This window comes from Medicago sativa, chromosome 6, assembly GCF_051527215.1.
Source record: "Medicago sativa cultivar Bolivia chromosome 6, Bolivia_mono, whole genome shotgun sequence".
Taxonomy (NCBI): domain Eukaryota; kingdom Viridiplantae; phylum Streptophyta; class Magnoliopsida; order Fabales; family Fabaceae; genus Medicago; species Medicago sativa.
This window is the reverse complement of record NC_140754.1, coordinates 2,480,436-2,494,936: the sequence shown is the minus strand read 5'-3', so window position 1 is coordinate 2,494,936 and position 14,501 is coordinate 2,480,436. Positions and strand designations below refer to the sequence as shown.

At 33.1% G+C, this 14,501-nt stretch overlaps 1 protein-coding gene across 6 annotated transcripts; it reads right to left on the bottom strand.

Moving 5' to 3' along the window:
- Positions 1-6,498: 6,498 nt before the first annotated feature.
- LOC146912001 (cyclin-dependent kinase-activating kinase assembly factor-related / CDK-activating kinase assembly factor-like protein) lies at positions 6,499-14,465 on the bottom strand. 6 transcript variants are annotated; one of them, XM_085718626.1, is made up of 7 exons: positions 14,340-14,465; positions 12,643-12,817; positions 8,657-8,782; positions 7,616-7,689; positions 7,429-7,532; positions 7,246-7,308; positions 6,499-7,062 (listed from the first exon to the last, which is right to left on the bottom strand). In XM_085718626.1, the coding sequence occupies exons 3-7, from the start codon at positions 8,719-8,721 to the stop codon at positions 6,811-6,813; spliced, it is 558 nt and encodes a 185-aa protein (XP_085574752.1). In that variant the 5' UTR covers positions 8,722-8,782; positions 12,643-12,817; positions 14,340-14,465; the 3' UTR covers positions 6,499-6,810. The 6 variants fall into 6 exon arrangements, with proteins under 6 accessions (XP_085574752.1, XP_085574754.1, XP_085574751.1 ...); XM_085718628.1 differs by having other exon boundaries at positions 8,657-8,756; XM_085718625.1 differs by having other exon boundaries at positions 12,643-12,871; positions 14,340-14,453.
- Positions 14,466-14,501: the final 36 nt, after the last annotated feature.

Sequence of the window (14,501 nt, the reverse complement as noted above, 5' to 3'; positions counted from 1 at the left end):
TTGGAAATAATTCTAGAAATATTCATGAAGCATATATAATTATCTTAGTCACGGCCATTAAGAAGCTTAAGTCAAAAAATGTGCAGATGAGTAAATTAAGAGGATAAGGATACATTAAGATTATTAGATATATATGTAGGAGAAGAAAGACCAAAGTGAGTGCCAAGTTGTTGGGCATGAATCCCACATCGAGGAACTTAGAAAGCAACTTGGTAGATATTTGGTATAAAATAAGCAGCTGGAGTATCATCATTTCTTAAACCTTTCCTGATTACACACTTTTCATGTGAAGGAAACAGCGGTATATTTATTTATTGTTTGTATATTACTGTTTTTTTCACTTGGAAGTTTGTTGCCTGGTTAAACGAATGGGTAATGTAACCACCAGTGTTGAACTAAAGCAATGGCGTGGTACACCCCATCAATATATGTTCTAAACTTTTTGTATTCCAAGCCTTAGGCTTAAGTTTGGGTCACCCTACCAAACTTATTGAATAATAATATTTGAACCATAAAAATTTTAAATGCTAGATTCATTATTAAAGAGAGAAAAGAAAATATTATTAAAACAACAATTTGGTATCTTAAAAATGGAGAGTGAATTCGTTGTGTTGGGGATAAAAGGAAAGTTCTACCCTTATCCGTACCCGTATCCATTTAAATTTGTGGGTAATTACCCGAACCCAAGCCTTGACTCATCATAGCAGGGTTTACCCTACCCATTGCAGGTAGCCATCAGACTTGGGTCTAATTGCCATCCCTACCTCCCTAAGTCCTTAACAACATGGAACAACTCCGGCAAACTCCCAAATAAAACCCACTCCCATCCTAACTATCTACAAACAAGGTACCACACCCTTGACGCAACCCCACAAATGACAAACAAATGATCTATAAATTCCCTACTCCTCTCTCAAAACTGACACAAATGTTTCATGTGTTTGTTAACACCCTAAGCTTAAAGAGAATTTGGTGCGTGGGTATCTTATCAGGTTCAGGCTAGCATCAAGGTTTTAATAAAATTGCTTATATTATTCCATATAAACTGCTATAAAAACTTGAATTAAAGGATCAAATTAAATAAGAGCACTGTTATGTTTTTTGGGATAGGTTTTGGCTTGTTGAGATATTATTTTAGTTTAGTGTATATAAAGATAATAATATTATTTTGGGATAGGTTTTGGCTTGTTGAGATATTATTTTAGTTTAGTGTATATAAAGATAATAATATTATTTCACTTGTGCGTCATCCAAACTACTAAATTAAAAATAATGCTTGAAATGAAGCATACACGTAGTATAAATAAAATGAAGCAAAGAGAGGGGAATGTGAGACTTTTTTTTTTTTTTTTTTGAAGGGAATGTGAGACATATAGTCTAAAAGATGTGGAATTGAACTTGGGTCAGTCTCATGTTTCGTTGAGAACTAAACTTAACTTAATTTTCTAATGAGGAAAAGAATTGGCATGAAAGAAATTGTTAGTCATCAACCGTAAAAAGCAAAAAATCACCTCGTAAAAGTGTGATTTACCACGTTAACTTAAAGAAGTATTGTTCCATTTTTCTCTCTCAAATATAATTTTACCCATACGCAAACACTATATTTTTTCCTAGAAAATAAAACCGATACAACCAAAACTTTAATTATAGAAACAAACCTCAACATCATTTTAGACGTACACATTAAAAAAAAAAAGTGAATTTTGTACATCTAAAAGTACATTTTAAAGCAGAATATATCATCTTCGTTTTTCGATAATTAGAATGAGATGAAGTAGTTTAATTTAGTTGTAGGTGTGAGATATCAAAAGATTTTAGATCCAAATGAGATATCAAATTAGCAGAGTATATCAACTAAAATAATACACTTCTAAAGATATGTGTAGTTTGAAATCGGATTCACATGTGGATTGCGCATTCAAAATAATGATCGTTCGATTTTGATCAGACGATTCAAAGAAAAGCAAATTTTACTTTTGATTTACTGAGCTTGACTATTAACTGTTCAATCTAGATCGAAAGAACTTATAGTTTGGCGGATAAAGTTGCTCCAAACATTGTTTAGTTGTCAAAAAAAAGCAAAATCAGATGTGCCAAAATCTAGAGGAAACCCAAAGAAACCAATAAAACCAACAAGCACATGGGGTTGAACATGATCACAAAACAAAATAAAATGAGAAACTACATTGTTTTAGCAGATTTTTCTAATCCTACACTTCAAAAATTCTCAATTCGTCCAAATAAATATCAATTTGAGTTGTGTTTGCGTTGACAAATATTAACTAAACAAGATTAGACCTACGACATGGAAAATTGAGGAATAATTTTACAAATAAATACAGTTAACAATCCAAAAGAAAGATGAACCAAGGTATCCCATTATAAATCTGCGCTAAGTTAACAAAAATGTGACAAATCTTACATTCTACACCATTTGTATCAGAATGACCATTGTCATACCCCAATTTTTGACCTAAGAATCATACATTCATACACCGACACGTGTCTTTTGACCCTGATCAGTTTTTGACTTTTCAATTAAAATTTCGACAGAGAGATGTTTTAAAATACCTCATTTTTGATTCCGAGTCAAGCCCCTTTTCTTTTTTAATTATTCTTATTTTTTTTCTTTTTCTTTTTTTTAAATTTTAATTTCAAATTCCATCTTTTATTTTTAATTAATTAATTTTAATTTTAATTTCCACTTTTAATATATATATATATATATATATATATATATATATATATATTTTAATGAGTCATTTGTTTTTTTTACTTTTACGTTTGTTTTTGTTATAAAAATCCAAAAAGAAGGGGTTCTTTCACACGCCTCAGATGAGGCAATCCAGTCCATATCCAAGTTCATTCAAATTTGTTCCAATCCAACACAATTTGTCTATCCTTTGCACAATCCCATCATTTCAGCTGAACAATCTTGAAATCAAAGCAAAGATGTTGAATTTTCACTGCTACCATGCCTATGGAGATAGCTTGCGGTGGTTAAGTTCAAAGATGTCAGAAACAATTGAAATGGATGGCAAATGTGAAAGCCAAAGTCATACACAGCACATCCAAGCTTGACAATTAGGAACCAAACATTTAATGCTTAGAGTTCCAAATCCCTCTATAAATAGAGGATAAATTTCAACAATTAAAGGGAGCCAATTTCGATCAAAACACACACAGAACTTAACACCAATTTGCACAACCAGAACCTGCACACAAAAAAAAAAACAATTCAACACAATCTGTCCACAACCAACACACACATATCACGTAAATCCAAACCTGCAAGAACAACACCCAACGCTGCCATTGTCGGATCTATTCAACACAGAAGCTCCAAAAATCCCAAATTGTTTCAACCAGTACAAAGCACAACATAACAATCCGATCTGTAACCTTCATAACCCATTCGGCCTCCATCATCATCACCATACACAAATCGACCCAGAACCACAACACACCCACAAAAATCTGAACCTGCCAGCCAACACAACAAACTCAAAGCCTCTAAACCGATCCATTTTCAAAAGGTATTTAGATATAGGATTATTTTTATTTGTTTGTTATTGTTGTTTGTTATGTTTAAATAAAAAAATCAAGAAAAAGAAGAAGAAAGAAAAGAAACAAAGTGTAGAAGAAGTGGAAAACGAAAGAGAAGATAGGGAAGAGAATAAAATAATAATAAAGAAAAAGAAGAAGAAAAATTAAAGAAGAAGAAGAAGAACTAACAGAGAGAGAGAGAAACGTGAGGAGAAGAGAAAGAAGAAAGAGAAAGATGAAAGAAAAAATGAAAGAAAAAAAGGACGGTGGGGTTATACATAACTTTGTGATCTAGTGCTTGAGGGTGCATGTCTTACCATGCACCCTCTCCTTCTTAAACACTTTGGTTTCAATCCGACAGCTTACAGCATTTGACTCTTGATTTGATCAGGGCCGTTGATGAAATCAACGGTCCATTTTGAATCCCCAGTCTCTTTTAGTTCTTTTTTATTTTCTTTATTGTATTCCTATTTCATCATGCATTTTTATTTTATTTTGCATCACGTTTATTATTTACTATTATCATATGCATATTTAAATTATTGTCATTTATTTTCTTGCAAGATGTAGAATGTACTTAGGTCAAATGTAACACAAAAATAATGAAAAATAGTGGGTGTGCGTGCGTTTTATTTATCGTTTTATATGTTATTATTAGGGACTACGTGGCGGTCTAACGACACTACAAGTCCACACGCTTTATTTTCTCGCTTCGTTAGCTTCATTTTCTACTTCAATCATTATTCAAAAATAACAAAAACATGCAAATATGTCAAAACACAAAAATATTTTCATAAATAAATCTTGATCTTAAATCAAGTGATCATCTTTTTATGTTCCTTTCTTAATCAAATCATCAATCAATACTAATTCTATTTTGAGTCATCTTTCATTTAAATTAAAAAATACAAACAAATGTCAATTTGCCATTTGGTTTTTCATTTTTAACCCTTTTTCAAAACTAATAAAAAACACAAAAACAAGTCAAACGTCAATTTCAACCCCGAACTACGAGGTTTTGATCCTTCACAGGTACGTAGGCAGAGGACGTGCGTCCTTCCAAATCAATAAAAATGTAGATAACTTAGGTTTTTATTTTCTTTCATCATTTCAAATTCCATTTTTTAAAGCAAGCAAGTTTATAGCACAAAAGTTAAATAAAATCAAGAGGTTCTCGTAGAGTACTACGAATATTTAGGGTGCTTAACACCTTCCCTAAATATAACCAACCCCCGAACCCTTAATCCCTAAAAAATGTGGTATTTGAACCTTTTTCCACTTTCTTTTGAAAAGAATTAAATGTTCAGTCGTGAAACCAATTTAGTGAGTCAGAAGCTAATGAAATGGCTTGATCTCCGAAAAATGACGCGACAACCATATAACACCTTCCATGAATGTGTGTCTCTAAGAAATCCAAATGCTTCCAAAAGCTTCTTCAAGTGCCCTCTTCCTGTGAGAATTGTTACTGAAATACTACAGCTGAGCCACATGATATAAGCACCCCTGACCATACTAACTACAGAAAAGGTTTGGAAATAATTATAGAAATATTCATGAAGCATATATAATTATCTTAGTCACGGCCATTAATAACCTTAAGTAAAAAAATGTGCAGATGAGTAAATTAAGAGGATAAGGATACATTAAGATTATTAGATATATGTATGTAGGAGAAGAAAGACCAAAGTGAGTGCCAAGCTGCTGGGCATGAGTCCCACATCGAGGAACCTAGAAAGCAACTTGGTAGATATTTAGTATAAAATAAGCAGCTGGAGTCTCATCATTTCTTAAACCCTTCCCGATTACACATTTCCGAGGTGAAAAGAAAGTGATATTTATTCATTGTTTGAATATCACTTTTTTGTTTCATTTCGGAAGTTTGTTGTCCGGATAAGCGAATTGGAAATGTAACCACAAGTGTTGCACTAAAGCATTGGCGTGGTACATCCCATCAATTAGGACTGGACAGAAAAGCACCGCTCGACCCAAACTGCCCGATCCGCAAGGCCCGTCGGAGAACGGGTTGGTCGGTTGAAGCCGGTGACCAAACTTGGGTAAAGAAGGGTTAGTACGGTCGGTTGCGGATGTGGATTATCCGAACCTGCCGGCAACCGAACCCGTCCGTATATATTATCAATAGTATATTAATTTCGTTTGGCTTTACTAGGCATGCCGCAGATCTATTAACTTGTCAAGTCCAATCACATAAAAAAGTTTGTCAGCTTGAGCTTATCACCATCTAATAATGCACTTCTAAAGATATGTGTAGTTTGAAATTTGATTCCCAATTGTCAACATGATCATATATTCACATATTTGAGACATTGATGACTGTCTAATCTTGATCAAAATGTTCAAAGAAAAACAAACTTTACTTTTTATTTTATCATTTAAAGTATTTAGCTTGATTATGAATTGTTCGAAGATCGAACGAACATGTAGTTTGACGGAGAAAGTTGCTCCCAACATTGTTTAGTTTTTAAAAAAGGGTCATGTTAACTTGTGCCCTTAGGGCACATGTTAAGCAACCCAAAAATGGAAACATTTTCTTAAATTTTGTGCATTCAATTATTGAAAAGTAAAAAAGTTAAAGTCAAATGCATTAATCACAATAGAATATTTCTATTTTAAATCATTAACTTGTGCCTTGAGGGCACAAGTTAACATTTCCCTTTAAAAAAATGGGAAATGTTAACCGATGCTCCTGGGACACTGGTTAAGGAATTATAAAGGAAATATTGTATTGGAAATTGTTCATTCTACTTTTTGAAAGTTAAATAAGTGTTCTTTTCAATGCAAAATTTGACTTTTCTTTCTACTTTTAGTTTCTTAACTAGTGCCCCGGGGGCACTGGTTAACAAGACACTAAAAAAATATGGGGAAAACCCAAAGAAACCAATAAAACCTACAAGCACATGTGATTCAAGGGATTGAACATGAACACAAAAAAAGAAAAAAAAATGAGAAACTACATTGTTTTAGCATAATTTTTCTTCACCTACACCTAAAAATGTTTCTATTCCTCCAAATAAATCTCAGTTTGAGTTGTGTTTGTGTTGACAAATATCAACTAAACAAGATTAGACCTACAACATGAAAAATTGAGGAATAATTTTACAAATAAATACAATTAGCAATCCAAAAGAAAGATGAACCAAGGCATCCCATTATAAATCTGTGCCAACTTAACAAAAATGTGACGAATCTTGCATTCTACACCATTTGTATCAAAATGACCATGTGACACACATTCCATGAATGTGTCTACGAAATCCAAATGCTTCCGAAAGCTTCTTCAAGTGCCCTTTTCCTGCTTATTTCTATACTCCATCCTCCAGCCCTTGCTTGTCGCCTCAATGTTTCCTCGTTCTCAACTATGTAGCCCGCGTCACCTCCACCAAGCGGTAAAGGCTGTGGTCCCATGCCTGTGGGTCTAGGCTGCCCTCCTGCAACTGTAGGTGCATATTGCCCCTGAGGAACAGCACCAAATCCTGCTTGGGAATTTTGGTTTGTGTCCTGTTTCGAGAATGAACGAAGTTAATAATCTGTTGCATAAATTTGTCATAAATAGGCTAGGAAAGAGGTCAATCGCTTAAATACATTTCAATCTCAAATTCTAGACCAAGCTTAATTAGGCTCGACGGTATGTGCCAAAAATGTAATCTTAATGAATACGTATAAAAAAAATTCAATACTTACATCATTATCAGTTTGGGCAGGTTGTCCCTTGCTTGTTGCCATAGCTGCAGCTAATTCCTCGGCCTATTTAATTATTACAAGCAAAACAACACATCAAAATATATAGCAAGAAACTAGAACTTGCATAACAAATTGATACAGGGCAGATAGAAAAGACTGAACCAATGGAGACTATTATAGTACCTTTCGGGCTCGATTAATCATTATTTGTTCAGAATTTTCTTCCTGGTATTTAGCAATCCTAGCTTCAATAGCAGCAACATCTATTCCTTCAATCAAGTTAAAAGCTGCAGGGAAAAGGGGAGAAATTTCATCAAAATAAAGCAAATATTACCAAGGGAAATAAGTCAGCGTTACTATAGAAGCTTACTCATGTCTTCTACTTCCTCCAAGTAATCATTGTACTCTCTCAAAGATGGAAAATCATCTTCACGTTTATTGAATCTATAAATTTACAATCAAGTAAGCAGTAATTAATACGTGAATGAATTCAATATAACATGGACCCCAAAAGTGAGAGTCTGAGTTTAGAATATGATCCCTACTTCTTTTCTACAAAAAAATCAAAAATAGTAGACTTTCAAAGTAATGAGAAAACCAAAATTCTTAATGTGTTACATCTGTTCAATTATAAACTCTAAATGTGAGTGATAAGACTAGGCAGTTAGCAAATGGAATAAAGAAAAGGTTTTGCATTTTATGCCAATTTCACGGCTCCTCCTTCACTAAACTAACCTGAGTAACTATGCATATGGTCCTATATGTTTCATGATTACACCCTTCAGCAACTAATCGACAATTCTGTAAACATGTACAGATTTTCTATTATATTTGATAAATTTATTTGAAATTTCTGTGAGAATTGATACTGAATCACTTCAGCTGAATCATATGATAAGCATCACTGACCATACTAACTACAGAAAGAAAAAAATTAATTACTACCCAGCAGAATTGTTGTTGGAGTTATGCGTTCAAGAAATTTAGGGTAGAATGAATTAATTTCATTACATAACAATGAGAGTACATCAGACATATATACATAACTTGTAAGCTAATTTAGGAAAGAAATTGACAACCTATTTTGAAATCAAACCCCTCTGATTCTGGGATATTTGCTAATTTACTAAACCTATACTAATAGGAAATAACTACAAGATTTCCCTAAATATACATTCTAGGATATACACATGGTTTCTGACATACAACTCCCAAGTTTACAGAATACATGTCGATAATAGATAATCTATCAAGCCAATTCTGCAGGATTTTATTACTAAAAATTGAATGTTTTTGCATTATATCCATACTACGAGTAGAATTTAGAAACTTCAAAGACATGATGCATCTAGTATTTCTCGTGTCACATATACGAAGCAAGCAAGATACAATGTGAGAAAGAGAAATATACATGCTAGCGATTCTCTTCCTGATGGCTATCTCCTTATAGTGGGGATTGGTACTAGAGATCACCATTCTCCTATCGCCAAGTTCCTTTCCTCACTTCTCACCTGAAGTTTAAGCAATAAAAAAATACCTGTCGATGAGAATAAATTATAAATACTTTTTGTGCATGAAATCCTGAAATTTAGAGAATATTAATATAACACCAAATCAATAATCTAAAATACCATTTAAGGTGTTACACATTGATAATGGATAACATAGGAATTCATATTGATAATACACATACTTGAAGGTTATATACTTGATTAAGTCATATGTACAACAACATTAAGGGATTACATAAAGTTTGTTCCCATAAAGTCTGCAGAAGTAGCAGAAGTACTAAAAACAACACTAATATCCTAGTCCTAGGCTAAGCATCAACATCAAACAGTTATCATACATCTCCAATTCATAAGTTAGTTGGATAATTACTTAACATACAGTAGAAACTCTTTGAATTAATACTCGGTAAATTAATAAACTCTCTAAAATAATAAATTTGTCCGGTCCCGACTTGGGCCAATGTAAAAAATTGAAAAACTCGATAAAATAATAAGATAATAATTTTTTGGGAGATCCCTTTATAATTTTCGGTCCCAAGAAAATCATAAATTAATAATTCATAGAAACTGAAAAATATATATTAAGAATACACTGAACACGTTTGTTCCTCTTGTTTACATTTACTGTACTTCAAAAGTCATTATTGATTTCCAATGCATATGAACACAGTGGTTACTAATTTACGTTGAGTCTCAAGGTTCGCTGCAACATAATTCTAAGAGGCATAGACTAATTTGCCTTTTTGTTTGGTATGTACAGTATAATTACTTAAAAACTCTTTAAATTAATAATTATTAATTTATCGATAAATTAATAACTCTCTAAATTAATAAATTTCTCCGGTCCTGACATTATTAATTTATAGAGTTTTAACTGTATAATCACATAAGCAAATGCTTGAACAATACTATAGTGTAGTACATCACAATCTGCCATAACTTTTAGATATATACACATGAATATATGAACCTATGCCTCATAAGTTAATCTAGAAAGCTCATTCATACTTTGTGTCTCTGTGTGTGTGTGTATACCTATACATACTCTCTGTAAGCATAGCCACATTACACAATCATTGATTGATTTTTGTCTAATATATATCTTCTGTTACTATCTAATTAACCAAAGATATAATAGGACCATAATAATTCTCATTCATCATCAGTACATCACATAATCAGTGTCCATTCCTACATTTTTAGAAGAATAAAGGTGATATTAACAAGCACTAGAATTGTTTTAGAATCATCGGAACTATAACAGATCATTGAACACTATAAACCGAATCAAAACAACAAAAATGAGCAGTCAGAGCCTAGACATCGAAGCCACCAGTGTGGACATTGATGCCCACATGCAAATCTGCAGGCTCTTCACTATTTTCCTGCATAACACACACCAAAAACAATCCCGACAATTCAATTTCACTCCCAAATCAATTTTACCAACATCAATCAAGGTGCAAAGTAACTGGTTCACTTGAACCGAATTGCTAACTGAGCTGAAACCATTTTTTAGAAAAACTTACTGCAAAGAAAAGCATTATGCAAACATTTTTATTGCACTGAGACAAAGGTGTAATAAGCTTTCTAAGTCCTAAACTTTTAGAGTAAGCACAGTCAGTACATGGTTAGAGCCTACAACTAATTACTACCACTTACTGTACAAGAGATAAAGGGGTCGGAGAAGTTACATGTCATCAATATAGCATACTTAAAATTTTATAACTAACATAAATACAATTAAAACATTTCAACCAGCAAAGAGCAGACAGTACGAAAGTTCTTTAAAAACCACCAAGCCACCACCTCACACAACTAAAAGAGGTTCTAAAAACTGCAGAACCTCTCCCTACGATCCAGACCAAAAGTTGTTTCGATTCAAGGCAAAACCAAAACAACTTCCAAGCATAAAACAATTAACAAGAACAAAACCATCCCAACTTGTCTATGAAGCACATACAGATATGGACATCAGACACAAGACTGACTTTGAAGAGGAAACTTAACACCGGATGGTTGTTGTGGAAATAACTCATTCCTATTATGCTCTTTGACTATCCAGGCTCAAGGAATGAGCTATCTCCACAACCAACAATCCAATGATAGTTATTATTTTGCACAACAAAGCAGAGAAAAGGGAAAAGAGTAAACTTTTTCGTTGTTTGAGTCGGGGGAAAGGGTATTATTATTTTGCTTGTGTTGTGAATGACTGAGTCATCCTTTTAAAGAGAGAAACATTGAATTGGATACTAGCAGCATTAGATTCCAGCTGAGTGTGTTTAGGAATTTCAGTTCCTTCATTGAGTTTTCACTTTGCACGCTCTCATTTTTATGTGAGGGGAATAAAGAAAAGAAAAAGAGGAAACTTAGCAGAATCAAATTGTGATAACAGATAGAAAGCACTATCAATGTTTAGAATTCATCCATTGAAATGCTTGATTTCAGCCATTAAGTGAAAAAAGCAATAAGAAAAAAGATACACATTATGAATGAATATGACAGTTATCAAACTTCACTCTAAAAGACATCAAAAGACTGCAATCAATAAATATAAGTGAAACATGATGTGTCAGAATAGAATAGGATGGGAAACAAACAAGTGGCAATTTATCAAACACCTAAGCAGCGTAATCGAAATTACAAACACAGATTCTTTATGAACAAATCAATACTTCAATAACTTTTTGTGAGGGAATTTCAACTCTTATAAAATTTAACTTATGAACATAGCAATATTCATCATACCCATCACTTTTCCTACACATGCAATCACGAATAACCATTCTAAACTTATGAATTTTCAGCCCATAAGAATCTCTAAACCTCAATTTCAACATCTATTTCTCATTCCTAAAACAAATACCTATGTTTAAATTGAAAATTTAAGAAGAAAACTCACTTAGTAGAAAGATTTAATGGAGGAATGAGAAGAATTTGATTGTTGCACGCAAAAGGAAGGAAAAACATGGAGATGAAATTCTTCCCCTCTTCTTGGTCTGACGTGAGGGAGTATGAGAGAGAAGATGATGTAATTTATTTGTTTTTAGCTTTCCTACTTATATGAGTAGGATACAATTACTATGTTACCCCTCTTTCTCATTTTCACTCTATTTTATTTGGTGTCTAAGCACCTGATAAAATAAGCAGGGCCATTTATACTATAACTACTAATACTATATAAACATTGGGGATGTTACAATTAAGATCAATGAAAACATAACTATACAAACAAAATTTATCAAATCTAGGTAAAAAGACCTCAACAATTGAAGTGTGAAGAGAGTGCAACACATAAAAAATTATATCAAACCATATAAGCGTAACCAACTCCCCCTCTTCCCGTGTACCTATGGTCTTACGATACCTTTGGCAGGTAGATCTTTGAGGCATGTGTGACAAGAATCAAAATATTAAAGCCAAAGTATCTGAATAGCACAACTAAGGCATTGAGCAGTCTAAGATTTTGTGTCCTTAACAGTGGCAGCAAAAGTACTTTCAACTCGTTTTCAGTAATACTTTATCCCATAATTGAAAAAGGAATCAGAATGAAAAACCAACTTCTATTTGCCATATGAAACTACGATGGAGAATAGAATCATGAACTCGTGCTTCTCAAACCAGTATATGCTACATACGTTAATAACATCCTATAATTTCTATCTATGCTCCCTCAAATGAAAAGGATTGCAGACTTTCAGCGAAGTAATCATTAATCACTAACCATTGTTGATTTATAAGGAACATATGTGTGAAAAGATGTCATTTCATCCTATCTCCCCATTTGAAATAATCAAACATAGCCAATTGAGATATATAATAAAGATAGAATAGAACAGCTCATTAGTTACAAAATCAGAAACTAATAAAATCAACACTTTTATACCTTCAGAATTTCTTCAGCAAAGTCACTGGCCTCATATATAGGGGCAGACTTGTAATGTAGTTTGTATAAAATGGATGAACTCCAGAACCAATCAAACCTATGGCAGCTATGTTATAACCACTTGCTTGAAGAAGTATTATAACGTTCTAACAACACCAGGCCTCGAAGCCTCCTCCTGCACAAGGACAAAATGATTGTCTCAAGATCATGAATCATCAACCTTTATACCCTGTGTCAGATTGAAAACCAGATGCATAACTTATACAGAACAAGGTAAGAAAAAGAAAAACACGGCAACAAAGATGATGCATAAAAGACTAAAATGATGAATTATTGATATTTAGACTACAAATAACATGATAACATTTTTTCCTACAACTGGTAAAGAAAACCTAAAGGTGTTTACAGAAACCATTCTTCTGTTATAGTTAAAAAGCATAGGATTACTTAATACATGTGTTTAATTAAGATATTGATACTACATATACACCTTAAGGTGCTGAATAAGGAAAGAACAATACTGGATCTTTCTGAGTTGCAATGTCATTCTTAGAGTTTAGGCTTAGGGCCTAACTAAACCCTATAAACTCGCCTTGTAAAGTGAGGAACGTTCAAACCTTATAAACACTACCTAGATCACAAGTTTAGTCGACATAGAACTCTCAACATATGAACATACCCCCTCGTGCCAAAAAACAGGGCATCTGAAGCATGGTCTAATGCAAGTAGAATAAGGTATATATCAAATCCCAAGACAGACTATATGGAATATGTACAGATGAGGGTGGAATAACAGACATCTTGTCCCAATAACAAATCTAAAATAGGCAAGGAATAGCTTATAACCTAACTCAACCGCACAAAATCAGTTTATAAGATAAGGACTGCCCACGCCAAGCCATAAGCACTACTAGGCCACATCTCTGGTTGATGTTGGACTCTCAACTAGGGCCATCCCAATCAAATTTGAGGCCCGACTCCTACAGTGAAAATGGGCCTCTGATAAAATAAAAAAAAACAATTTTTTAAAAGAGCAATCTTCGATTTAAATTGTAAATAACATATTCATAACCATAAAAAATAGTCATCATTGTAACTAATACAAATAAGTTCCAAATAGTCATGCTCTTAACATGTTCCATGTTTGTCTCATGCTCTTTAAGTCTAAAACCAACACATGACCGATCATTAAAACCCTCAGTTGCCTCTACCAATCCCTCTTTTAAAAACTTTACAACAAAAACAAAATACTATCAAGTTCTTTCGAATAAACAAGCCAATCTCTATCACATTTCTCGCCATTTGATATTTCAAAAAATCATAAAAATTTGATATTTCAAAAATATTCATTTAGACAAACCGAACAACATCTTACATCCTAACATTCATTTGTATTTATATATTAGTTAAAAAAATATGGTTAAAGTAAGTTATCTGAACACTGCACATTGTAAAACTGCGGCAATATGTATCTTGAAACCAAGGAAGTAGCAATTAGCAAATAAAAGAAGAAAAAAAAATTGAAGAAGTAATATGCACTGAACCATATAGCAATTAGCATATAATAAATTTTTGAAATGAAAAAAAAAAATTTACGAAAGGAATTCACAAACACACAGAAAGCAAAAAGTTTGTAAAATTAGAGAATACTGAAGAACAAATTATGCAATTGAAACCAAAGGGGTATGAGAACTAACCTCGGGAAGCAATGGTAGCTCTATTGGCGGCGGAGAAGACGGTGGTGCGGTGGTGTTGTGGCGTCGCGGGGAAGAGAAAAATTACTCTGATTTATTTCGTTTTTTGTTTTAAGCGGATGAGGAAAGGATATTGGGCCATATTTTTCAACCCGCGAACCCGGT